The sequence below is a fragment of the Microcebus murinus genome, chromosome X (genome assembly GCF_040939455.1).
Source record: "Microcebus murinus isolate Inina chromosome X, M.murinus_Inina_mat1.0, whole genome shotgun sequence".
Lineage (NCBI taxonomy): Eukaryota > Metazoa > Chordata > Mammalia > Primates > Cheirogaleidae > Microcebus > Microcebus murinus.
In genome coordinates this window covers 55,914,582-55,941,913 of record NC_134136.1, presented here as the reverse complement: position 1 = coordinate 55,941,913, position 27,332 = coordinate 55,914,582, and the positions used below count along the sequence as shown (strand labels likewise).

The following is a 27,332-nucleotide window of genomic DNA, read 5'->3' as shown; positions in this document are numbered from 1 at the left end:
CGGCCTTTTTATGTTTTATTTTATTTTATTTACTTTGTTTGAGACAGAGTTCTGCTCTGTTGCCCAGGCTAGAGTGCTGTGGCATTAGCCTAGCTCACAGCAATCTCAAACTCCTGTGCTCAAGCTATCTTCCTGCTTCAGCCTTCCCAATAGCTGGGACTACAGGCACGCACCACCATGCCCAGCTATTTATTTATTTATTTATATTTTTAGAAGAGATGGGTCTCAGTCTTGCTCAAGCTGGTCTCGAACTCCTGACCTCAAATGATCCCCACACCTTGGCCTCCCAGAGGGCTAGGATGACAGGCATGAGCCACTGTGCCCAGCCCTGGCAGGGGTTCTTGGGGCATGTATGGTGCAGGGTGAAGGGAGCTAAGCAGGTGAGCCCCACATCGAGGTGGAGGGTTAGCAGTAGTGTCGGGAGCGTCTACACACTCCAGCCCAGGATGGCAAGAGTGGAGGTTGTCAACAGAAAAGCCAAGGAGGCGGTGCCTGGGGCCCTGGCGGACAGGGGCTCTGTGTGCTGCTGCAGCCATGCGTGCTCCTCCAGCAGCTGACGTCGCAGCAGCTCCGGGCCCACCTTCTCGCGGATGGTCTGGTAGTAGAGATTCAGGTACTGGAGCTGCAAAGGGTAGAAGGGGTGAGAGCCCCACCAAGCGGAGCTACCAAGAGGTGAGGTCTTGGTGCCATTCAGTCCCCTGCAGTGATACTCCAGCCGCCCACCTTGGTCCAGGTGCGCACAGGTCCCCAGCCACCATCAGGCCTCAGGCATTCCCTGGGGCCTTCCAGAGGCAGTGTCCCATGGTGGCTGTTTAATGTCATAGTGACTTGAAGGTCTTTTCAAGCCCAGGTATGAGAGTAAGCAGGGCAGGCATTATTATCCCCATTTTACAAAAGCTAAGACTGAGGCCTGGAGAGGGGAAGGGGTTGCTTATAGTTCCTCGTAGTGGCAGAGCTCAAAGGCCTGGTCTCAGACCCTTCAGGTGTTCACTACCTGAGGTTGGGCAGGCAAGTTCTAGAAGCTCTGGGGTCTCTAGTAAGCTGGGGAGGGATGCCCCAGTGTATGCCTACAGGTGCCACCAGTGTGGAACCTCCTGGGAGAGTGGCAGGGGAAGAGGGTCTTGGGGTAGGCGGGGAGCAGAAGAACAGTGCTGAGGGGCACTCACATGCTCAGGGGATAGCAGGCTGACATCGATGAGGTTCCGGTCATAAGGCACCAAGGACACCACTTCAAAGGTCAGGTAGGTCCCTGGGTACTAGGAATCCACAGGGAAGGTGGGTAAGCAGGACAGCGATGGGGGAGGAGGAGCTAAGCTGAAGGGAGGGGGAGAGCACACCACCAGGAAGCTGCAGGCACAGGCAGCTGACCCTCGTCAACCCTGGCCACTCCGGGTAGGCCCTAACCTTCCAGAGTCTCTTCTCTTAACCAGCCCCCTTGTGTACTACTTAGTGCCCCATCTTTGGTGCTTCCCTCCTGTTTCCTGAAATTTCAACTTAGGTCTGTGTTTTTCTTTTCTTTTTTTTCTTTCGTTTTGGAGACAGAGTCTCACTCTGTTGCCCAGCCTAGGGTGCTGTGGCGTCAGCCTAGCTCACAGCAACCTCAAACTCCTAGGCTCAAGCAATCCTCCTGCCTCAGCCTCCCTCAGCCTGTAGCTGGGACTACAGGCATGTGCCACCATGCCCAGCTAATTTTTTCTAATTTTAGTAGAGACGGGGTCTTGCTCTTGCTCCGGCTGGTTTCGAACTCCTGACCTTGAGCGATCCATGTGCCTCAGCCTCCCAGAGTGCTAGGATTATAGGTGTGGGTCATGGCGCCCCACCCAGGTCTGTGTTTTTCAAAGTGTGTGCTTCAGCAGCACTTAGGAAGCATGTTAAATATGTAGGTTCCAGGGCCCACCTCCCAAACATACCAGAGGCAGAATTTCTAGGGCAGGGCTTGGGGACCTACATTTAAATAATTTAAAAATAAGTTATTAGGTTTTTCTATCCATCCATCCATATATCTATGTATCTATTTATTGATCTATCTATAAAAATAAGTATAAAGAAGAAAAAAATAGCCTATAATTCTCATCTCCCAGACAGCCCTTGCATGTGTGTGGTTAGGAAACTCAAACTACACAAAGAGACACAATAAAGATGGAAGGTTTCTTCCCTGCCCAATTTCCTTCCTGAAAACATTTCAGGCATATACAGCATATATAGTGATATATGTATATGTTTTTAAAATCCATGCAAATGGATCCTACCGTATACACTATTCCATACCTTCCTCCTCCCCCTTACTTAATAGTTAACCTAGGAGAGTGCTCCATAGTAGCACAAGGAGATCTACCTCACTCTTCTTAAGGGCTATGCAAGACCCCACAGTATGTGGCTGTCCCGTGATTTATTCAACCAGTTGCGGATATTTAGACTGTTTCCAATTTTTTTACTATTATTATCAATGCTGCCAATCAACATCTTGGTGAACTTTTAGGACTATATCCAGAAGGTACATAACTGGTACAGAGATTGCTGAGGCAAAAGGTATAGGTATTTTTAATAAGTATTTTGATAGATATTATCAAACTGTCCTCCAGAAAGGTTGCACCAGTTGTATCCCCCCAACAGTGTATGAGAGTGTCCATTTCTCCACATACTCACCAGCACTGGGTATCATTGTCCCTAACTGTTGTCAATCTGATAGGTGAAACATGGTATTTGATTGTTGTTTTGATTTGTATTGCTTTAAGGATGAAGTTTCACATGTGTGTGGACCATGTTAGTGATTGCCTTTTCATGTCCTTTGCTTTTTTCTGTTTTGTCTATTTTTGTCTTATTGATTTGTAAAAGCTTATGGCAAAATGAGGACATTGGCCTTTTCTCTGTGATATGTGCTATATTTGTCACACATCTTTCGGCTTTGTTTATGGTATTGTTTCTAGAAGTTTTATGTTGAATTTAGTCAGAGTTATTAATCTTTTCCTTCATGGCTTCTGGGTCTTGCATAGAAAGGCCCTGTTCCACCCTGGGATTATAAATGAATTTATACAGATTTTTTCTCTAGATCTTTTATGGTTTCATTGTTCACCTTAAAACTTTGGTCCATCTGGAATTTTATTTTGTTTTGTTTGTTTGTTTGGAGACAGAGTCTTGCTTTGTTGCCCAGGCTAGAGTGAGTGCCATGGCGTCAGCCTAGCTCACAGCAACCTCAAATTCCTGGGCTCAAGCAATCCTGCTGCCTCAGCCTCCCGAGTAGCTGGGACTACAGGCATGTGCCACCATGCCCAGATAATTTTTTCTATATATATTAGTTGGCCAATTAATTTATTTCTATTTATAGTAGAGACGAGGATCTCGCTCTTGCTCAGGCTGGTTTCGAACTCCTGACCTTGAACAATCCGCCCGCCTCAGCCTCCCAGAGTGCGAGGATTACAGGTGTGAGCCACTGCACCCGGCCTGGAATTTTATTTTGGAGGTTATTCAGTTTAATCCCAAGTGATCAGCCATTAGTTCCCCTTGACCATTTATAGAATAATCTTTTGTACTGTTTCAAAACATCAGCTTTATGGCAAACTAAATCCCCATGTCATTTATGGGAATTAGAAGGTTTATTTCTGGACTAACTAGTGTGTTTCATTGTTATAGGTATCTATTTCCTCTCCAGTGTCATACTGTTTTAGTTATGGTAGTTTGTGTTTAAATCTCATAGGGTTAATTTCCCTTATTGTTCTCCTTTTGCAGAATTTTCCCAGTTACCTAGCTATCTTTGCATGTTTATTTTGACAAATAAACTTTACTATCATTTTGTGAAGTTGTAGAAGTATTCAGTTAGCATTGAAATTCAGGTTGTCTTGAATTTATAGATTAATTTAGGGAGAAATGACATCTTAACAATATTGAGGCTTCTCTCCAGAGAGCACCATTTACTTAAATCTTTTTTATGTCCCTTAGAAGAGAGTTTCTCCATGTAAGCCTTTTTAAGTTTATATGTAGGCATTTTATCTTGTCTGCTATTATACCGGATTTTTACTTCTAACAAGCTCCCCTGGTGATTATTATGTACATCGAGAACCAATGATTTAGGGCAGGGATACTGATTCACTTGGTCTGGAGTGGGGCCTGGGCATTGGCATTTAAAAACCAAAAAGCTCTCCAGATGATTCTAATGTGCAAACAGGTTTGAGAATCTCTGATTTATGGAATCCTACAGCGCTAAAGAAGACTCCAAATAAATACATGCCTGCACATTAAATGCACGTCTCCTTTGACCTTCCTCACCAAATGCCACCCCCCCCATGCAACCCAAAGTCACTGCTACGCTGCCCACACCTCCAGCCCATCTAGACAGCACTTTACCTTGGTTTTTGCTTCTACTACGAGGGCCACATCTTCAATACGGATCCCAAACTCTCCATCCTTATAGTAACCAGGTTCTGGGAGACACAGAGATGCTGGTGGCATTAAGCAGGGGGAGGACCCAAGCCCAGGCTTCCTGTACCAACTGATGAATGGCTGGAGGGCCCGGCTACATAGCTGCCCCCTGGCTGTTGACTCTGGCAGCCCCATGACTTGTTAGATGCTTATCGGCTAAACAGAAGCTACCCATCCCTGTTGGGCCTCAGATTCCCTACAGGTGAACCTCTGACTCACCCTCCCTCCCCTGTAGCCCAGCAAGGAAGACCTAAGAACCTACTTGGGTCCTGAGTGACACTGTCCTGTTACCCCAGCATTTGATTGGCAACTCCAGAGTCAGGATGTACAGCTGGGAACCAACTTCCAAGGGCAAAGAGGGTCTGGGCTGTGGGGGCTTGGGGTTGGGGTGGGACAAGCCACCTGGGGCTAGGCGTAGGGGTGGGAGTGGGGAGTGAGTACCTCAGGGGAGCCTGGGGCCGTGCCTGTGCTGGGTGTGCTCCTGAAGGTTAGTGTGCCCGAGACTGCAGTCCTGGGCTAGCCCTGCTCTGGGAGGGGGTGGTGGGGTAGAGGGGCCTGGGAGCCATACCAATGGAAGTGAACATGCCCTTGTCCATGGCTACGGCACTGGAGTGGAATCCCACTGGCCCTGAAAGGGAAGACATAGGCATGATGTCATGTCAGCTCTCCTGTACTCACCAGCTTGGAAACGAGCAGGCTCTAGGGAACAACAGGTACTGGGCATCTCTAGTAGCATTTGTTCATGCATCATTCTCTACCTAGGGCTGGTACACACTGGACCAACTCTGGCTTTTATTTCTTCGGGGTCTATACAAGTTAGCCACTAGATCTTTGTCCTCTTTCTGGCATCCTCCTGGATGCCAAGCAGCCAGCAGGATTGGCCCACTGCCAGCATTCCTCACTTACCCTGTGCAGCTGGATGACCTTGGGTGACCTTGGGTGGGTCAGGGCACCTCTCTGGGTCTCAGTCATTTTGCAAGTCTCAATACTTGCAAAATACTCTACCTCCTTCACAGAGGGGTGTCACACAAAGGGAGATCCCAGGGGAGTGCTGAGAAGGCACCTACATTCATGTACACCCAGGAAGTTGCCAATGCCATGGCCTGTCCCATGACCATAATTGAGCCCAACATTCCACAATGCTCTGCGTGCAAAGGCTTCCAACAATCGCCCTGGAAGGGAAGAGAGATTGCCTCCAGTCAGTTGGCTGTACCCCAGACTGCCCACCTTGCCCCTTCCTGCCCAACTACCAGTGCAATGCCTAAGGAGAGGGTCGCTGAGAGGCCACTAAGACATGACGATGCTGACTGGGATGGACAGGGGCTGATGGATGGAGTTAGTGGCTCCCTGGCCAGACCAGCCCCCCACTATCTCCAGGATATCATACAGTGTGCCTATTACCTGGACTGATGACTCTACTACAGTTTCTGCCCACCCATCGAGACTTAGCCTTTTGACACCTACTTCTTCTAGAAATGCTCCCACGACTGCTGCAGCCCACAGTGATCACCCCCACCTCTGAGTGACAGTGTTAGATTAGGAGGCAGGAGATCTGGGTTCGAGGCCTGACTCTCCCACTAACCCTCTGTGTGACCTTGGGCAAACAAGTTACCTTCTCTCTCTAGGCTGGATTTTCTTATCTATGGATAGGGAAGGATGATGATATGATCCTTGTTCCCAGGAGGTGGTCTGAATCCTGTGAAATCAGGGCCTGTGCCTCTAGGTCCAGCCTAGTCTCTGAAACCCACCTGACGTAGGAGCAGGAAAGACGAGTCTGGACAGGTCGATATTTCCTATCAACACGCGGGTGTATGCCTCCTGATGGGGAGAGGAAATGCTGATGTGGAGGATGAGAGGGGGAAACAGGGGCCTTCTGGCTGCTTGGCCTGTGGGCAACACGGGTGTGGGGGCCCAGGCCCATTCTCATGTGTGGTTGCCCAGATTCTGGAAAGTGGCCAAAGGAGGCTGATGGAGGCCTCCCCAAAGCTGGGACTCCGTCATGTGGCTCCCTTTGGCTGGTCTACAGGGGTCATTATAATGTGTGGAGGAGACACTTGTAGTGTGGTGGTGAGCTGAGGCTGTGACAGTAGGGGTGGCAGGTGGACTTCCTGGGGCAGCATCCTGACTGGGCCACTCACCCACTCTGAGACCTTGGGCAAACCACTTTAATGACTCTGTGCCTCGATTTCCTCATCTGTAATAGGATCATAGTAGGACCCAGGCCTTAAGGTTGTTGGGAGGGGTAGGCAGACTAATATACATAAGGTGCTGCAAACAGATCTAAGCCTCCAATAAAGGTTAGCGCTCATTCCTATGATTGTGATCATCCTTTAGTTGTCTTAAGGCCTAAAGTTTGGGTCGGGGTCTAATAATTTGGCAGGTCAGCCTCCCTCTGTCTGAAGAGGGAGGTGGGCTGATGGAGGCCTGTTCTGGTCACTCTCAGAGGCAATGTGGTCAATCCCCTCTCCCACACACATGCACAGACTTGTCATCTAGCGCACGACAGCCTGAGGCAGCAGACTCTACCCGCTCAACTGGGAGCTCCTGGAGGCCTGGGAAGCATCTTTGCCCTCGCTGTTTCCAGCACGATGCCTGACCCATGGTCAGCTTGCTGAATGCATAAACGCAGCTCCCTGCTCTAGCCCCAGAGGCCCGTCATGCACAGAGACAACGTCCCAGCCTCTGTCCCAGCTAACTGTCACTGTTTCCCTGAACACCTCTGGCTCCTTTCCATCTCTGACATTTGGCTCATGGTGTTTTCCTCCACTTGGAGCGCCTTTCTCCCTCCTTTCTACGGAGCACAGCAACAACAAAAAAATATTTGTGCCTTGATTTGCTGAAATAGGATGAGGATAAATTTGGGCCGAGGCCTTGTTGGTAGCATGAAATATCTCTGGGGAAGCAGTAAGGAGCACTGGGTTTTCTGGCACTAACTTGTGTGACCTTGGTCAAACCACTGAACCTCTTTGGGCCTCAGTTGGAGCCTCAAAAATGAGAGGGCTCTTGGTGGGGTGATTGCTTGGGTGCCCCTTCGGGGAGAGTGAAGAGGGCGGATCTGGGCCCAATGCTTACCTTTTGGAAAGCAGAGGGGGTGCCCCAGTGGACTGTTCTGGTGATATCTGTGGTCCCGTCCCTGTGGAGAAAGGAAACCAGTATGTCCAGCTCTGCTGAATGCTTGGGGGGCAGGGACCAGGGCCATGTGCTTCCTGTGTGCTTTCCACTTTCAAGTGGCAGGGCTGGGATAGGGGAAGGTAGGAGGTGCAAGGAAGAAGATCGCTACCATCATCAAAATCCTGTCCTCAGCAGCTGTGCAGGAAGGGGCTCTGCAAAGCTGTCAAGTTAAAAGTCACTATGTTGTCTGACAATCACAATCCTCCCCCTATGCATTCCTCTCCCATACCACCCACTTTGGCTGTTTTGTACCTCTGGGATTCCTTGGGTCAGCCTAGCTGCAAAAGGAAAGCTTCTTCCAGCCTTCCTGGGAGGCAGGAAGGGATTTTCTCCTTTTTACAGATGGGGAAACTGAGGTCCAGAGAGATTACATTATCATAACACTTTCACATTTAGATAGTTGTTTACCATTTATAGGACACTTTTGCTGTTCCCTGGGAAGTGCAGGCCTCATTATCCCCATTTCACAGATGAGGCAGTTGAGGCCATGTGAGTGTTTCCCTTTCTGAGCCTCACTGAAGCCAGGCTGGGAGCAAACCCTGACTCTCCACGTAGTTCTCTGCATTGGAAACACGGATCTGACCCAGTGATTTACTCAGAGTTCCAATGAGGTGAAGCCAGAAGAAGCCAGAAGGTCTGACTCCCAACCACTAGCTGCAGTGGTTTCCTCAGGATGGCCCCTGAGTTTGCCCTTGGGGGAGTGAGAAAAGAAGAACGTTCCCAAGGCCCTGGGGGCTCCTCCTTGGGAATGGGTCACAGGTGTGGTGACCTTCTTCTTCAGAGGGAGAGAAGAGGAAGTGAGGTGACCATTTCCCCGGCTTCACTCTACTCCAAGCACACCCCAATCCAGCAACACCCCCACCAATTCACTTTCCCTTTGCACACTGGCTATCTCAAATACTCACAGCATCGAACTGGTGACTAGCAAAGGCTGCTAAGCTAAGCACCTGCTATGCTGGTTGAGAGCTGTGCTAAGAATAAGCGGAGAGCCTCTGTCATTAGCATGGTCACCATTTCCACAGGATGGAGGCTGGGAACCCATCGAAACTACTCCTTGTTCTCCCATCAGTTCAGCACACCCCTAGCTGCCCACAGTCCACTTGTTTCCTAGATGACAAGGGAAAATCTTTCAGATAAGCTCATCTCAGCTGAGCTCCAGTGTGAATGATTGGTTGCACATTTGGAAGGAATGGGGTTAGCCTTGGACATGCATGGCTGTCATGTCCAAATGTTCAGGCTGTGCACTGTACAAGGGTAACTCATCTAAAGGGTTGCTTCAGTGGTGTGTGTAGGCTGTGTCCAGGTGTGCATGAGTGGGTGAGAATATGGGTGTATGTGTTCATGAGGGCAGGCAGGGCCACTGAGTATAGTTGTTCAGACTATGTAATAATATACGTATTTAAAAAGACATTTTACTTGAGCAAGCAGAGTCTTTTTCTAATTCTCACAGAGGTGCTGCCTGGACATTCTCACTATTTTAGCTTCTGTGTGTTTCCCACTGTGCAGGGACCCCCACGTATGAAAATGGGAAGGATGCTCAGGGCTCATTCAATCCAAGTCTCTCTTTTCTTGGACAAAGAATCCATGGCCTGGGAAGGGGAAGCTTTGCCAGGCTTTAGGCTAGTCCAAGATGTCTGAGCTGAAACAGCCAGGCCAGGGCAGGGTGGGGGGTACATACCAGTATTGTCCCCCTGAATCCAGCAGGTACATCTCATCCGTGGACAGCTTGCGGTTCAGCTCCTTGGTTGGGCTGAGAAGGGAAAAAAATGCTGAGAGAGGAGCAGCCTAGCACTGCACTGGGAAGTGTGAGAGTCCTGAGTGGAAGCAGAGGACCCCCCTCCGCCCCTGGGGCCAGGCTCCCAGGCTAATTCCTCCCAAAGGGCCCCGGAAGGGTGCTCAGCTGCTGCTGCTACTGTCTGCAGCACACATCTGTTTATTCTGCACCTGGCCAAGCAAGGCCCTGGTCCCCAGGGAGAGGAGAAAGGGAAGAGCCCAGAATGTGGGAGCCGGGGAAGCCCTAGAGACCACCTGGTCAAGCCATTTTGTTTTACATAAGGAGAAACAGGCCTGGGGAGGCCAAGGGGCTTGCACGCGGCCACATGGTAAAGCAGTGTGGGGCGCATGCTCCATCCAGCTCTCTGTCTCTAACTTCCTGTTGCCTCCAAAACCAGAGGGCCCCAAGAAGCTACAGCACAGGAAGGGAGGGTACCTCAAGGGTGGGGCTGGAGAACAAGAGGTGGTAAAGCTGAGGAGTACCCACCCTGCCACTTTCTAGCCCTGGTGGGGTCAAGAGACACCAGAGGATACCAGGCAAGGGAATTGTGGGATATGCCAGGCCTTCCCTTGGAAGGCATCGACCTCTTCCTGCTGTGCCCATGCCAGGCTGGGGCATCTGGTCAGCTCTACCCGCTAAATATCATCAGGCAGGACTGCAGGGGTTTGTTTTCTATGGAGCCAAACATCTGGCTAGCTTATGTCTTGCCCCCACTTTAGTTGGTTTGTGCTGAGTGAACAGGCCTTTCTCTGTGGAGCTGCTGAGCTTTAAGAATTAGCTAACAGAAATAGCTCGCAGGAAGCCAAGAAAACGCATCCAACAGCATCAGTGCTTCCCTTCCAGATCCCTCAGTCCTGAGCGCTCACAAAGTCCCAGTCCCTTAGGGAAAATCACTCAGGCCTTTTATAATAATTTCAAGACTCTGCTGACCCCAGAATGAGCTCCTCCCCCAGCTTCCACAGTCCTGAGGGCCCCAAGTCTTCAACATGGACCCAGGCCCCAGAGCATTCCCCCGACCCTGTCCCTCTGTACATACAAGGGTATCCCCCCCACAGGGCCCTAGAAAAGTCTTTCCCCTGAAGTACCTGTAGTGGGCCAGGGCAGCATTCAGTCCACTAGCAGAGATGGTTTCAAAACTAGGTCCAGAGGAAAACTCTTCTTCTCTGGAAATGACAAGGCAAGCAATGGACAATCAGTGGGCCCAGGATATCCAACCAGTGCCAATGAGGGTCACAGCTGCCTCTACCTTGGCCAGACTCCATTTGGCACTCCCAGCCCCACCTCCCGGTTCCATCTCCCCAAGCCCTGTCCTGTCACTTACAGAGCATTGAAGGTCAGAGAAGGACTGATTATAGACACCAACTATTCCCCCTCCACCTCCATTTTACAGATAGGAGTGAAGACACGTAGCTTCCTGTATCTGAAAACTCCCCAGCCCAGCAGCCCGTGCCTCCCACCCACAGTCTGGTCCTGGCTTAGGCCAAGTGTGCCCTCAGGAACCTCCCTCCCCTCTTGATATTCTCAAATGGTCCAGGGGCAGACCTGGCCTGAGCCAGCGTCCCCCAGGGACAGTGAGCCCGTGCCTGAAGCAGACACTAGAGGGTACTGTTGATTTGTGGCCTTTCAAGTTGTCCTGCTTCCAGCTGGGCTGAGGAATGTCATCCTACACCCCCTGCCCAGCACTCTGGCCCCCCAAGAACCTGTCACTCTTTGTTCCAGAGATAAAAGGAGTGTCTTCCTTCCCTCTAAGTAAGGGGACCAATCCCCACTTCCTAACCCCACTCTGCACTAAAAGATAGCCAAAAAGGATGGTCTTTTACCCTCGGAACTTGTCCACCATCTCTGCTCCTGAGAACTCGTCCACTGTGCCTTTGGGCACGTTCTTCTCCAGCCAGACCAAGTACCGGATCACAGCCACAGCGTCCCGCACCTGGAGCGGGGAAGCAGAGAGGCCGACTAGAGTATGGTTACAGCCATGGGCTCTGGGATAAAGGCGATCAGATGGCTGCTCTGGAATCTGGAGCTTTACAAACACTGGCTATTTGACATCAAAGGATCCTCATTAGTGTTTCTATACGATCATGGCATGCTCATGTTTTTGAAAGAGTTCTTACTTTGTAGAGATACTTACTGAAGTGTTGACAGCAATAATGATATGCTACCTGGGATTCACTTTAAAATAATCCAGCAGCAGATGAATAGGGGGTCGTAGGTTAAACAAAATTGCCTGTGAATTGATGACTGGTGAAGTTGGGTGACAGGGACACAGGGGGTCATTATGCTATTTTCTCTACCTTTGTGTATACTTTAAAATTTTCCAGAAGAAAAAAAGTTTTTTTAAGTGAGGCAATTGAACTTAATTTTAACAAGATTATCCTCCCAAAAGTGAACCATCTTCTTGCCAATGTGAGGAAATCATTACAGTTAACAGTTATTTGACACTTAAAATGTGCCAGGCACTGCTTGAAGCTATACACACACACACAAATACTTATTGAATCCTCACAACAACCCTAGGCTGTAGGATTACTTTTATGATCCTCATTTTACAGATGAGGTAACTGAGGCTGAGAGAGGCGAAATGACTTGCTCAAGGTCACCCAGCTAGGAAGTGGGTAGAGCTGGGGTTTGAACTCAAGACACTCTAATTCCAGAGTCCACACTCTAAACCACTGTACTATACTGGGATACAAGGGATGAAGCCTGGGAGTTTGGTGTCTGCTTCTTTGTTTCATTGAGGGTCTTCTTCAGGCTTCTCTGGAAGGCTTTCCTTTCTAGCCCATTGGACTGGGAGCCCCCAAAAGGCTGCACCTGCCTGAATGTGGACTTACGTGGCTGGCCTTCAGGAGGGCTTGCTCCTTACTGTTCTTCACTGCCTTGGTAACCATCACTGGGGAGTAGGTGTCTGTCACGAGTTTCTCCTGTTAGGCACAGGAAGGAAAGAGGAGGGCTGGGAGCAGCCTCCAGGGCACAGTTCTGTTTTCAAAGGACTGGCAGGAAGCCCCTGCTGAGGTGAGACTTGCCACCTTATTGTGGTGATGTCCTCTCCTTTGCATGCTTTCTGGCTAGCACATCTTTCCTAGTCTTCCATGTGCCACTTAATCCTCCCTCCAGGAAGCTTCCTTGATTAACACTGCCCTGCTTGGCAACTCACTCCCTGCCCCTGGATCCCACCAGCACTCTGGGGGCAATCAGAGCCTGGCCTGCGCCAATTGATGGGCTGGTCTGATGGTGTAAATCCCTATACATAACAGCTACTGTTTATTCAGTGCCTGCCGCATGTCTGCCACTCGGCTTTACATGCACTGTCTCCTTTAAATATCCACAGAACAACTCCAGTGAGGTCGGGACTCTTATTGCTATTGTACTGGTGAGGAAACAGACCTAGATTGGCTAAGTCACTTGCCCAAGGTCATAGCTTAGCCAGTTAGGGAAGAGCTGGGATTCAGTGTTAGGTTTGGCTGACTCCAAAGCCTCTGTTAGACCAGGCCGTACTCTCTCTAGCCTCCTTGACAATCTTGTAAGCTCTATGTGGACAGATATACCTGTTTCCTCTTCTTTTATCTCTTCCCAGTGAGGCCTAGAAGGCAACTTACTGGTTAGTTGTTGACTGATCAGCTGACGAAATGGCTGAGGGCCTTTAGCCCCCACTTTAGGTTGAAACTTATCAGGATTGGAGGAGGTTCAGTGGCTGGCGTGGGTTGGGGCCTGGCAAACCCACCTCGGGTATCACTTCATAAACCCCATACGTGGTATAGCTGGTCCCGATCCAGATCCGCACATCTCCGGAGGCGTAGGCCTGGACACTGTCACGAACTTGGCTGTAATCCTCAAGTTGCACACACATGGGGCCTGTGCAACTGGAGTTCAGGTACCTCAGGGTCTCAGAGCTAAAACGACTCTTGTTTGCAAATAACCTGGGTTGGGAGGGAAGACCAGGAGGGTCCTAAGCGACTGCTAAGGGCAACGCAAGGACTAGAGACAGATAGTCCCTTTGTTCCTGGAGGCAAGAGGAAGCCAGCCCCAGGGAACCAAGCAGACCAGATTTGGGATTCAACAGGAACAGAGGTCAAGGGGTCAGGAAAAGCCAACAGGAGGTTTCTTAGAAGGTCCTGCTGGGGCAGGCACCAAGCTCATGGGCAGCTCCGAGGTGGGGTCAGTCGGGGGGCAGTGAGAGGGTGGAAGTTGGTGAAAGTACATGACAGCAAGCCAAGGAAAAGCCATACCTGATGGAGGAGTCTGTGAGCAGCGTGTAGGAATAGAAGAAAGGGTTATAGGGGATGTCACTGCTGCGAAGGTTGAAGAGCCCTGGGAAGAGAATTGACAGGAACTATTTGAGGCTGATCTGCCTGGGTCAAGCATTTCTTTCTTCTTTCTTTCTTTCTTTCTTTCTTTCTTTCTTTCTTTCTTTCTTTCTTTCTTTCTTTCTTTCTTTCTTTCTTTCTTTTCTTTCTTTCTTTCTTTCTTTCTTTCTTTCTTTCTTTCTTTCTCTCTTTCTCTCTTTCTCTCTTTCTCTCTTTCTCTCTTTCTCTCTTTCTCTCTTTCTCTCTCTCTCTCTCTCTCTCTCTCTCTCTCTCTCTCTCTCTTTCTCTCTCTCTCTCTCTCTCTCTTTCTCTCTCTCTTTCTCTCTTTCTCTCTTTCTCTCTTTCTCTCTTTCTCTCTCTCTTTCTTTCTCTCTCTCTTTCTTTCTCTCTCTCTCTCTCTCTCTCTCTCTCTCTCTCTCTCTCTCTCTCTCTCTCTTTCTTTCTTTCTTTCTTTCTTTCTTTCTTTTTTTTTTTTTGAAACAGAGACTCTCTCTGTTGCCCAGGCTAGAGTGAGTGCCGTGGCATCAGCCTAGCTCACAGCAACCTCAAACTCCTGGGCTCAAGCAATCCTCCTGCCTCAGCCTCCCGAGTAGCTGGGACTACAGGCATGCGCCACCATGCCCAGCTAATTTTTTCTATATATGTTAGTTGGCCAATTAATTTCTTTCTATTTATAGTAGAAATGGGGTCTCACTCTTGCTCAGGCTGGTTTCGAACTCCTGACCTTGAGCAATCCGCCCACCTCAGCCTCCCAGAGTGCTAGGATTACAGGCGTGAGCCATCGTGCCCGGCCAGGGGTCAAGCATTTCTGATATTTTTGCCCCACTGTTTGCTTTGGCCCCAAAAGATCACCAGTAGTACACTTGCATCACCTGCCTCTGCAAGTTTCTCAATCTTTTGGGGGTCTTTTGAGATGCTCGTGAGAGCTACGGATATTTTCCCCCAGAAAAATGCAGATACCCAGTGGTCGGCACACAGTTTCAGTGGCGTCCCAGAATATCTGAAGCCTAGCCACAGGGATTAGGCAAGAAGGCCTGAGCCATGTTGGGACAAAGTAGGGTCACACTTGGTGCTAAAGTTGGGAGTGGGAATGCCCTGGGATGGTGGCCAGGTTGTAGGGAGGCGTTAGCTGGTCCTCTTCCTCTTAGTGAGACAGAAGCACTTTGCCACCATGGTCAGCCCATTCCTCCAGTGGCCTGTGAACTGGGCCCAGCTTGCTCATGGCTCCCTGGTTTCCTTTGTCTGCAGATGTGAGCTCCTGCCCCCTTAACCTTCTCAGTTCCCACAGGCCATGACCATGGAGCTCTTGGAAACTGACATGTTCATGGTTGTTTGGGGAAGAGCTTTGTGCTGCAGGGCCCCGGAGGCTTGGGGGATTGCGGAGTCCCAGGCACCCGCCCATGTCTGCAAATCTACACTCACAGGCCGTCTCATCAAGCGCCGACAGAAGCACGGCAGTCGGGGCCTTGCGATGCTTCTGCATCTGGCTTCGGATGTCAGACACCTTCTCCTGCCAAGTGCTCCCTAGATGCAAACGGGCCAAAACAAAGCATAAGCGACACACCTTGTCTTTGGCACTCAGTTCCTGGAAGGGCTCTCTTAGGGTAACAGTTTTCCAATTTTTGTTTTTAAACAGTAGAACCTTTTCTTCAAACAAACTCTTACTTGTGTAGTCAGTAATGACATGGGCTCTGGATTCAGACTGGGCTCAAATTCTGGCTCTGACATTACTAGCTGGGTGACCTTGGGTAAACTACTTAAGCCCTCTGTGTCTCATTTTGAGTGTCTATAAAATGAGAATGGAGTATAATAATAGTATTTACCTCAATAGGGTTGTTGTGAGGATCAAATGAATTAATATTTGTAAAGCACACAGAATGGTGTCTTGGTAAATAGTAAGTCTTGTATAACTTTCTGTTGGATAAATAAACATACAGAGCAGACATCAGGAGAGCAGCTCTAGTTGAAGGGCAAAAAGATAGGGCTGGGGCCATGTTTAAGCCTCTCCACTGTAGTAACCCCAGTACTTATTATACTAACCCAAGGGCACTAGGCTAAGCACTTTGTGAACATTGTTATAATTCTGACTTGCCCCATTTTACAGATAAGGAAACTGAGGCTTCAGAGAGGTAAAGTGACTTGTCTGGGGTTTCATAGATGCAAGGAGTGGAGCTGGGATTTGAACTCAAGTCTGCCTGACTGCGTAGATCACATTCTCAATCTGTACAGGTACTGCACTGTCTTGCTAACATTGTCAGTCTCCAAACCCATCCTGTGTAGGATGCTTGTATCCGGGTTCTAGGACTTTAGTTTTCACCTTCTATCCCTGCCCTCTGCAAGTCATATGAAGAGCCTGCCCCTAGGCAAGACCAGGAATTTGCTGGCAGAAGGTCCTAAGCATTAAGGGTCCTAATTGGGTCCAGATATGCATATAAATAATGTCATTAAAAAAACTTTACATAAACAGGTAAACCTATTCAACGAGAACCAAAGCTTTGGGTATAATACTTTTTTAAGGTTTATTTTATTGTGGTAAGATACACATAACATAAAATTTATCATTTTAACCTTTTTGAAGTATACAATTCAGTAGCTTTAAGTACATTCACAGTGTTGTGCAACCATCACCACTATCTAATTCCAGAACATTTTCATCATCCCAAAAGGAAATCTTCTATCCGTCACTCGCATTACCCCCTCCTCCCATCCCCAGGAAATCACTAATCCATATTCTATCTCTATGGATTGGCTGATGCTGGATATTTCATATAACTTCAATTGTATGATATGTGACCTTCTCTGACTGGCTCTTTCACTTGGAATTATGTTTTCAAGGTTCATGAATATGATACACTTTTGAGAAAACAAATGACACCAAATTTAAATGGTCTGATGCATACAGGTATCTTTGAGTAGCTAACTTTTCGTGTTCTGTGCACTCCTCCTTTCCCCTTTAAAACCTACAAGTGGCTGGAGAGAAGTCTCCTCTCTATAAGCTCATTGAAGCTGAACTCTGTTCTGTTCTTGGACTTCCAAGTCCAAGTTCCAGATGGCTTTTTCTTGAAGACTAGCAGCCCATGATGGCTTGGCATCCCCTCCCTTGTGGGAAGTGACAAAACCCATGTGAATTCTCTCCCACTCCCAGGAAGGTTTTTTCCTTTTATCCTCTCCCCTTCCTGGCATAACTGTGACCTTCTTTATCTGAATGAGATGAGTTTTATGTATGATTTAACAGTCTCGGATAGCAAGTTTCTTTAAAAATGGTGTCAAGATGCAGCAAGAATGATTTTGCAAGTTACATCAGAAGAGATAAAGAAAATTGAACACAATTTTCACTTGTTTCGCCATAGCTGCTATTTTGAAATTTCCCTCCTGCTTTTTTGACTCCTTTCCAAACAAGAAATCTGCATGGACTTGCATATGGAAAGGACTTCTTGGATTGCCCAATATCACTAGGAATCCAGCCCACTGGCTCATTCAGAATTCCTAGGGAGATGGGTGGTTGATGGCCAAGACACTGATTCCTGGTCCTGGTCAGGATTTTAGTTATGACTTACAAGAATCGTATGGCAGACTGTTCTTTTATGACATATTTAGATGGTGTCAATAAGGTCAAGAGTATTTCTGTTAGATTTTTCTAGATCAGTTAACTTTCCTTTGTGATCTAGCAAAACCTGAGCCCTAATCTGTGCTATACACTGACCTCAAACTTAGTTATTTACTTCTTCCATCTACCCCAGGCTCCCCTGACCCCAGCCATCTCACTGATTTAAATTCCTCATCATGGGAGGGTCAGAAGTAAAGTTTTGAGTGATTCAATATGAACCAGTGACTGCTACCAGACAATACAATCATACTGTGTTTCTTCTCTCCTGAAAAGGGTATGTTTTTTTTCCCCATCTTTCTCTGACCCCCTTGTTTTCTCCCTTCCTGCTTCATCTTGCTTCTAATGCTAACACTCTTTAATCTAGCATTTTCTATATACACTCTGAGGAACTTTGGACTCAGTCTCCCTGTGGGGAGAGGGCCTAGAAATATGCATATTTTTTTTGAAACAGAGTCTCACTGTGTTGCTTGGGCTAGAGTGCTGTGGCATCAGCCTAGCTCACAGAACCTCAAACTCCTGGGCTCAAGTAATCCTCCTGCCTCAGCCTCCTGAGTAGCTGGGACTACAGGCACGTGCCACCATGCCTGGCTAATTTTTTTCTATTTTTAGTTGTTTGGCTAATTTCTTTCTATTTTTAGTAGAGACAGGGTCTCGCTCTTGCTCAGGCTGGTCTCGAACTCCTGAGCTCAAGCAATCTTCCTGCCTTGGCCTCCCAGAGTGCTAGGATTACAGGTGTGAGCTACTGCACCCGGACAGAAATATGCATTTTAAACAAACATCCTGGGCGACTCAGGCGCATGCTTCAGTTTACAAACCATTGCTTTGGTACCTCTGATAATGAATTTTTCAGCCTAAGGAGCAGCAGCAAGAACCCGTTTTGCTGCGAATTGGGAAAGAGAACTGGCTTGCGGAATCACCTGTGAACGCCTCCTGCAGGGCATAAATGGGCTGGCTTGGCAACAGGGGCCTCTCTGATCCCCACACCAGGTCCACAAGGTTGGCCGTGATGGACACCAGCTGTCTGTCAGAGCCTTGGAGGGCCAGGTCATAACTCTTCCAGGAGTCTGCAGAGACAGGAAGGAGTCACTTGTTCCCCCGCCCATTGAAACCTCAGGAAAAACTGTGATTCAAGCAAAGTTAGTCCTGGTTCCCTTTGCCACCCATTCCTCCCTGCAGCCCAGCCCTCCTTGAATGTGTGCCCCATGCTGACTGTGCCCCTCATCCTCCTCTTTCTGCTTTCCAAGTCAAACTGCCCTGAGCGCACCCCAACACTGACTACCCTAATAGGATTAGTTTGTCTTTTTCAGTGTCAGTGGCTGTGAGTGGTTCCTCTTTTGGGTACTAAACTTTTTAATAGGGCTTCAATGCCACAGTCTAAAGAAATGGTGATGTTCAGGCCATTGGACAGACTGGCAGAGAAGCCAGTTCTGAAGTGTTAGCCTTTCAGTACACATTCAATAGGGCTTCATCTTTGCAGGTGTGGGATGGCCAGCTGTCTGGGACCCCGGAGCAGGGAGCTATATTCTCAGGGGCCCCCCCCCTTTTTTTTTTTTTTTTGAGACAGAGTCTCACTCTGTTGCCCAGGCTAGAGTGCCATGGCATCAGCCTAGCCCACAGCAACCTCAAACTCCTGGGCTCAAGCAATCCTTCTGCCTCAGCCTCCCGAGTAGCTGGGACTACAGGCATGTACCACCATGCCCGGCTAATTTTTTCTGTATATTTTTAGTTGGCCAATTAATTTTGTTTCTATTTTTTTAGTAGAGACAGGGTATCACTCTTGCTCAGGCTGGTTTCGAACTCCTGACCTCAAGAGATCCACCTGCCTCGGCCTCCCAGAGAGCTAGGATTACAGGCGTGAGCCACTGCGCCCGGCCTTAGGAGCCCTTTTTTACTTAGCAGCCCTCCCAACTCCTTTGACCTTTCTAAGCCACCTTCCAGAAGAGGGCTACCATAATTAGTAGAGTTTCAGGGCACAGAGGATGGTTCTGAGTTCAAGGATGCCCTGGCCTATTCATCCATTGGATCTTTACTGATTCTTAAAGTCTTCTAGGTTGGGTCTCTGCACTCATGAATTTACAAATATTTGTACTCATTCTTGTAAATATATTTTAATTACACAATCCCTGAATACATCCTTGTTGCAAAATGTTCTATGACTACAACTTCAAATGCTCTATAGTCTTACCATCCCTCCTTCTACCAAGGTCCATTTCTCTACAGCTCAGGGAGGCTGAGCCCTTGCTGGTGTGGACAGATCCAGGGACTGAGGGAAGAACATACCGATAGACAAGAGGAAGGGGTCAAAGCCCACACGTCCTCCAGCAGGAATCTCAGTGAGGAGCCAGGTGGCAATGGGAGTGGCGCCAACTGAAATAAAGACAGGAAAGAACAGAGAGATCACCTCCAGAGCCAGCCCCCCAGGCTCTCCAGCCAGAGTTCTGTCTGTGACAGTCCTACCGTGTGTGTCCTCCTTGATATTAGCCTCAAAGATCAGGGATGGCCTCGAATTTCCCAAGCTGCCCATAGAGACCCAGCCTTGCATATACCCCCTTACCTATACCTTCCTGAACTAGTCTGGGTTCCAGGGCTTGTGGCACAAATCCATGTGGCCCTTCTACCTTGCTTATGGAGCTCCCAATTGCAGTCCATCTGCCGCTCAGCCTGAGTCCAGTAGCGACTGTCGGTCCAGAGAGTTGCTTTCCCCATGGTCACCACTGCAGTTCCTGGGGCAGAACAGAGAGACTTGGAGGTGAGGACGAAGGTGAGAAACATGGCTTTAGTCAGTAGATGTGCCGTAAGTACAGTGCTGGCTCTGACAACATCACAAGGGGCCTCTGGAAAGGGTTTCTCTCTTCCATTCGAAGGAAGTAAGGCAGGGGTTGTTAAAAAGAGTCTTGGGGGGAAATTGGCGGAAGGAGTGTCCTGAATCCGGACCTTGAGGGGGCCATGAGGACTCTCAGCAGGAGAAGAAGTGGGGTCTGCCTTTGGCAGTCCAAAAGAGCCAATGCTGCACGTAGGTGCTCTCAGGAAACATCAGACTCAGTGTCAAGACTTGGTGGCCCACAGGGATGTTAAGCCTGAGGCTTGGCTGAGGATTGGTGGGGACGACAAAGCCAGTGACTTTGGCAAAAAGAAGAAGAGCCTGTGATGGGTGAGGCAGGGCAGTTTGAAGTCCAGTGAGGAATGTTTGATGATCAGTGAGGGAAGACTGGATTTTATTTAAGGCAGCCGGATCAGGGTGGGAGGCCCCTTCAGCAACTGTGACCTCATCAAAGTCCTCAAATGTCTGAGTCTCATTTGGCTATGCAAAGTAATGTTGCACGTAAAAGGACCAGCAAAGTAAAACTTTGCCCCCAAATGAGCCATCGTGTGATGAGCATCAGAGGGCCCTTAGTGGCTAGATGTGGAAGTAGCAACTGTCTCAGAAATGGAGCCCAGGGAGTGCTGGGCTGGGCTGCGGCATTGGCAGTGAGCATGGGAAGGAAGCCAGGGGCATTATTTGCCTTGTTTCTGCATAGAAATGTGGCCGCTGGGCTACGAGATTTTGCCCTGGGGAACCTGATGGTTTTGAGGTGGTGGAGAGGAGGCAGAGAGAGAGTACAAGGGGTCTTTGGACACTAGGTTCTAGGGTCCTGGCTGTGAGAAACTCTCCATGCCAGGTCCCCTGTGACCACCTCTGGGTTTACAACAGAAGCAATGGGGCTGGGTAACGGGTGTCACCTGCACTCCCAGTAAAGCCTGTAATCCATGAATGCCTCTTGTCAGGTGTGCCGAGGTACTCACTCTAGGAGATAAACAACAGCATCATTAGCCTTTTGGGGGGAGTCAGACCCTGCATAAAAGGCCCCCAACTGCACCCTGGTTCTTTCTGTCAGTCAGCTCCAACCAGTCCTACAAGACCAAGCACACTGGGCACCTCCTCCAGGAAGCCCTCTACAATTCCCCACCCTCGCCCTCAGTATCTTCCCTTCCTTTGAACAACTATATTTCTTGGAGTCTAAACTCCACTGTCCAGCACTGGACGCAGTGGCACAATGAACTATTCTGCATAGGAGTCATGTCATCCCAACCAGAATGCAAATTCCATGCAGTCTCGGGGCGTGTCTTTTGGTTCTTTTAGGTTTTCCCCTCCCCTATCCCCTCCCCATCCCCAGTCTAGCACCATACACCGGGTACATCATAGGTAGCTTCTGCAGACGGCTTTACACATTTTTTTTTTTTTTGAGACAGAGTCTCGCTTTGTTGCCCAGGCTAGAGTGAGTGCCCTGGCGTCAGCCTAGCTCACAGCAACCTCAAACTCCTGGGCTCAAGCGATCCTTCTGTCTCAGCCTCCCAAGTAGCTGAGACTACAGGCATGAGCCACCATGCCCGGCTAATTTTTTCTATATATATTAGTTGGCCAATTAGTTTCTTTCTATTTATAGTAGAGACGGGGTCTCGCTCTTGCTCAGGCTGGTTTCGAACTCCTGACCTCGAGCGATCCGCCCGCCTCGGCCTCCCAGAGAGCTAGGATTACAGGCGTGAGCCACCGCGCCCGGCCTGGCTTTACACATTATTGTATTTTGATCCCCATAATTCTTGGAGACAGACCTCATTATTCCCATTTTGCAGAAGACTGAAGCTCAGAGAAGTTCAGATACTTACCCAAGGTTCCTAGCCCTTCCCAGCAGGAATTTGAAAACGAATTCAAGCAAGCTCTTTGATACTGAAAATGCCTTCTCTTCCAGTTGGGCTGGTGTGGGTCAGGCGGATGGAGGTGGAGGTGGAGCGAGTGGTGGGAAAGGGTGGGATGGGTGGACAGGGGAGCTGCTTTGGGAAAAGCAGTTCTTGTTCAGACCACCTTGTTTCCTGTCTGCCCTCCCCCATAACCTATGCCCCACAGTCGCAAAGTCCAGGATTCTGGATCATTCCACTGATCCATTCTACAGGTTATGGCAAGGCCTGGGCTGGAAGGGAGCTTGGAGTTCGTCCAGTCCAATTTCCAGCCCACCTTCCAACCTCCCAGGGCAGGGATGCCCTAAACATTCATTTTGGAGCTGCCATCAAGGAATTGATCAAAATTGATTCTGAAATGGTTGATAGTTTCATTCCTTGAGGTCAAGGAGATTTGGCAATGTCTTGCCTCCTATGTAAAGGGATACATTCTTTAAGTTGCCCTAAAACTACTGTACCTGAGCTCCTCGCTTCCTTTCCTTCGCCTGTCAGATCCTTTGTCTGCCTTCATCTTCTGAGTCTTAATAGCTCCTGTCTGTGGCCTGTGCTCATAGGCCGACCCAGGGTCGGGGAGAGGGCAAGAGGGAGAGGAGAGCTGTCCCTTACCATGTGGGAATCCGTGTCTGGGATGATGTAGGCAGAGAGATTCTGGGTCTGCAACTGCTGGCGGAGGGCTGTGAGCCGCATTGTGGTATTGACCACAGTAACTGGAAGGTACTGAGAGATGACAGGAAGACACCGAGACACACACAAACAGATACATGCATTGCTTAGAGAAAATGACACCTGGGCCCCCAGCCTCCAGAGGAGCCAGCAGCCTCTCCTGAGGCGGGGAGGGGTTGGGGATAATTAGGCTGGCCTGGCCTGGGAAGGCAGGTGATATTACTGGTTCCTCTAGATTAAGATGTCTGAGCGGAGTGGAAGTGGAGGTGCTGAACAGCTTGGAGAGGGACCCTTTGTGACAGTAATGGGGTCTGAGTCTCCAAGGTCTGAGCTCTGGCACTGGGCTAGGCCACAGGGATGGTCCCTCTTTAGACACACTGGAGTAGAGTTGCCAGATTTACCAGATTAAAACACAGGATGCCCACCCAGTAACATTTGAATTTCAAATAAACAATGGATAATGCTTTACTATAAGTATGTCCCATGCACTATTTGGGGCATACTTGTACTAAAATATTATTTGTTATCTGAAATTCAAATGGGACAGGTGACCTGTGTTTGATCTGGCAACCCTACCTTGGGGGCTTTTACAGGTTGCCACCCATGGTACCAGATGGCAGAGGAGAGTGAACAAGTACCCCCAGCAGTTTGAGACATTGCCCAGAAAGATCCTCCCCAAGCCAGACATTTCATTAAAGCCTGTTTTATCTTTAAAACAAAACAGCATGGTTTTTGTTTGTTTGTTTTGCTTTGCTTTCTACTCAACGATATAGCCATGTTTATTTTAATAGAAAAGGAATGTGTTTTGCCCACCCGCCTGCCTGCCCCATAAAGTTGACACTGCTGACAGATGTACTACGTTTCTCCTGTGGCTTTGGGTACAGCCCGCAGGCCGGCCCCTGCCTGGAGAAAATCTTTAGCCCTGCTCTGGTTGTGGAAAGAACCACTCTAGTCTCTAGCTAGGGGCTGGCTACCTGATCCCCTCTGGCTCCAACCTGCTGGGCTCCCTCTCGTCTTCTCACCCTAGGCCACCCTCTCTTGCGCTTCCATGGGCTCTTCTGGCCCCATCTTCCTCTCTCCTCCCTCCTGCGCCACGTCCCTCTTGGCTATCACTATACACACTGTCTTTTTTCCTCCCATCCTCCTCCTCACCTCTGCCTAGCCTCAGCCAAAGGCCAGCTAGGGGCCTCCCACCCTCCTCCCTCCCACCTTTCTCTCTCCTCCCACCTGCCTCCTATTGGCAGGGCTGCCCAGGCCCAGGACTAGGCGGAAGCAGATAACCTGCTGTGGGAATGAGTGGGCGGGAAGGGAAGGCACCGAGGGGGGAGGGGCGGGGAGGAGGCAGGGGAGAGGGCAGGGGTTGGGGGGAGGTGTTAGACACCTGAGAAGGTGCTGCCCACCCTGATGGACATTAATGAGAAACAGGGGCCCCGGAGTCCGGAAATCAGGAGAAACCTGGTAAGGGGAGAGGCCAGCAAATGAGCCAATGGGGGATGGAGAGGTTAATGGGACACGGCGGGGAGCGCAGCCTCACCGGGGGGTTGATGGAACAGTTTCTCACATCCTCACTTCCAAGGTCCGCTGGCTCTGGGTAGCCCCAGGCATAAGCTAGAAGCCGAGAGAAAAATCTAGGGTCATTTGGGGAACCAGATAGTTCCTAGAGAGTGCAGGGACATCTTCCCTCAGCCCTGCTCCTCTGCCGCCCTGCAGGGCCTCCATCCTTTGAAACACATGATGCTGGCCAACCCCACTTGAGGATAAAAATAATCACATTTCATAGGAAATCAGGCTGAATTGGATGGCACCCTGGGTCACAATCAAAGAAATTTGTTTCATAGACAAATGACTGCCACTTTTGGATGGTTTTAGTGCTCATTAAATCAATTTTTTCGTCCAATGTAATTGGGTCCTTTCAGGGTCTAGTGAAGTGGAAAAGTGTGTAAATTAAATTTTTGTAATCAAATTTTCTTTGAAATGGTCTAGAGGATGTCACTAAATTGTCACCCCCGCCTTAGTTTTAGCCTCCTAGAAATCTAACTTTATAGATAGATATATTGGGTTTACTTAAATTCAAAGCCCACTTGTACCATCTTTTTAAACAATCCAAGCCTCTATCATTCCAGGCTCATTTTCAATATATGACAGAAATCTCAGTTTGGCATTATCACCTGGTAGGAAAAGGTGGATTAATTAACATTTAAAGAGTTTCTACTATGTGCCAGATACTGAACTCAGCAATTTATCTGTAATATCTCATTTGATACTGCCAACAACCCTATGAGGTGGATATTATTGTTCACTTTCTATGGAGGAGGAAGCCAAGGCCCAGATACATTTGGTAACTTGCTCAAGTGTTGTCACCATAAGTCAATCAATGGTAGAATAAGGATTTGAACCCAGGCCATCTGAATACAAAAGAGGGTCATGTCCTTTCTGTCCTCCCATTCTGCCAACCATGGGAAGTGGGCCTGGAAAGGGGGGTGACCACAGAAGGGACAGAGTACAAAGACCTAGTTTTCAGTTTGGACTGTGCCCCAAATCTGGTATGACTCAAGGACAGTTACCCAATATTCATTGAGCAAACATTTATTTATTTTTTTATTTTTATTTTATTTTGAGACAGAGTCTCACTTTGTTGCCCAGGCTAGAGTGAGTGCCATGGCATCAACCTAGCTCACAGGAACCTCAAACTCCTGGGCTCAAGCGATCCTCCTGCCTCAGGCTCCTGAGTAGCTGGGACTATAGGCATGCGCCACCATGCCCGGCTAATTTTTTCTATATATATATTAGTTGGCCAATTAATTTCTTTCTATTTATAGTAGAGACGGGGGTCTCACTCTTGCTCAGGCTGGTTTCGAACTCCTGACCTTGAGCAATCCTCCCTCCTCGGCCTCCCAGAGAGCTAAGATTATAGGCGTGAGGCACAGCACCCGGCCAGCAAACATTTATTAAGTGCTTACTATGGGCCAGGTATTGGGGAGGTGCTCACAAATTGGATACTGAGTGATTCAGCAGGGTCAGGCTGACAGAGCAAAGAGAAAGGAGGCTGGGATGTAGGCACTGAGCTGGGCACCTAGCTGAGGACAAACGAGGCACTGTAGGGGTGATGAAAGACTTTCTCCCTGACTAAATTTTTGTTAGACTCCCCCAGACCCTCTTCTTGACCTTGACTTTGGCCTTTGGTGTCTGTCTTGCCCTTATTGAGCCTGCATTGCCCATTCTTAGCAAGAATCTTGCTAAGTAAGTTTAGCGAGAACTTCCCATCCTTGACATCTGATCACCCTGGCCTGCCTTCAGCAAGAACCCTGTTTAATTGGTTTAGCTAGAATCCTCCTGCCCTTGTCTCCTCTTAGTAATTTTCCATCTACTGACACCTCACTCTGGTCGTTGGCTGCAAATCCCCAGAGCTCTTTGCTGTATGGAGAGTGGAGCTCCACCTCTCTCCCCTATTGCAGTGCCCCACTGCAATAGTCTTTTTTTTTTTTTTTTTTTTGAGACAGAGTCTCGCTCTGTTGCCCAGGCTAGAGTGCCATTGCGTCGGCCTAGCTCACAGCAACCTCAACTCCTGGGCTCAAGCAATCCTTCTGCCTCAGCCTCCCGAGTAGCTGGGACTACAGGCATGCGCCACCATGCCCGGCTAATTTTTTCTATATAATTTTAGTTGGCCAATTAATTTCTTTCTATTTTTAGTAGAGACAGGGTCTCGCTCTTGCTCAGGCTGGTCTTGAACCCCTGACCTTGAGCAATCCTCCTGTCTGGGCCTCCCAGAGTGCTAGGATTACAGGTGTGAGCCACTACACCCAGCCCATTGCAGTAGTCTTGAATAAAGTTTTCCCTAGCGTTTTAACAAGTGCCAGAATACTTTTACCTTGAACAGAGGAAAATAGAAAGATGTCAAACCAGACTCCACCTAAGTGATGAGGACCCCAAAGACTGGCCCTGAGGTTTGTCTGCCTCAAGATAGACAGGGGGACCAAGAGAACAAGAGACACCTGGGGCTAGGCGCGCCTGTAATCCTGGCACTCTGGGAGGCCGAGGCGTGTGGATCGCTTGAACTCAGGAGTTCCAGACCAGCCTGAGAAAGAGCGAGACCCCGTCTCTACTAAAAATAGAAAGAAATTAATTGGCCAACTAAAAATATATAGAAAAAATTAGCCGGAGATGGCGGCACATGCCTGTAGTCCCAGCTACTCGGGAGGCTGAGGCAGAAGGATTGCTTGAGCCCAGGAGTTTGAGGTTGCTGTGAGCTAGGCTGATGCCACGGCACTCTATCCGGGGCAACAGAGTGAGACTCTGTCTCAAAAAAAAAAAAAAAAAAAAAAAAAAGAAAGAGACACCTGGACCCCAGCCCTCATTCCAACCCTTTCTGAGCCCAGAGGGGAGGAGGCCAGAACTGCTCTCCAGGAGAGGCCCGGATGCACATACCACAGAGGATGACCAGCCAGGGACAGCAGCCCCAGTGAGCCCGGGCCATAGGGTCTCCAGATGCCGGTGCTGGGAGGATAGAGGGATTGGAGAGAGAGGGAAGGCTGTCTCCCTGGCCTCTTCCTCCAGGCCTTTCCTGAACAGGAACAGACAGGTGAGATGTCTGGTCTCTCTGGTCTTCTGTTTCGGAGGGCTCTGGGAGTCAGGGTGGGCAGAGCCTTGAACTGCTCCAGGCTGTCTGTGCAGGCTCCTAGTCTCC

General features: G+C 49.1%; 1 protein-coding gene across 1 annotated transcript; it reads right to left on the bottom strand.

The window, feature by feature from the left end:
* On the bottom strand, nucleotides 1–27,332 carry XPNPEP2 (X-prolyl aminopeptidase 2). The gene is made up of 21 exons (XM_012750426.3): nucleotides 27,074–27,332; nucleotides 24,183–24,256; nucleotides 22,592–22,702; nucleotides 20,993–21,056; nucleotides 19,891–19,995; nucleotides 19,553–19,639; nucleotides 18,190–18,336; nucleotides 15,088–15,189; nucleotides 13,588–13,669; nucleotides 13,083–13,278; nucleotides 12,193–12,282; nucleotides 11,182–11,291; nucleotides 10,447–10,524; nucleotides 9,266–9,337; nucleotides 7,489–7,549; nucleotides 6,165–6,234; nucleotides 5,484–5,588; nucleotides 4,985–5,044; nucleotides 4,342–4,418; nucleotides 1,167–1,256; nucleotides 1–622 (listed from the first exon to the last, which is right to left on the bottom strand). The coding sequence occupies exons 1-21, from the start codon at nucleotides 27,120–27,122 to the stop codon at nucleotides 428–430; spliced, it is 2,025 nt and encodes a 674-aa protein (XP_012605880.1). The 5' UTR covers nucleotides 27,123–27,332; the 3' UTR covers nucleotides 1–427.

What these genes read in the sequence shown, in the direction of transcription:
- XPNPEP2 (XM_012750426.3), bottom strand. Translation starts at nt 27,122, where the DNA reads ATGGCCCGGGCTCACTGGGGCTGCTGTCCCTGGCTGGTCATCCTCTGT. An exon ending in CCTGCAGGAGGCGTTCACAG is followed by an intron (nt 15,190 to 18,189) that starts GTGATTCCGCAA and finishes GTTTGCATCTAG; the next exon opens with GGAGCACTTGGCAGGAGAAG. An exon ending in TTTATGAAGTGATACCCGAG is followed by an intron (nt 12,283 to 13,082) that starts GTGGGTTTGCCA and finishes TGTGCCTAACAG; the next exon opens with GAGAAACTCGTGACAGACAC.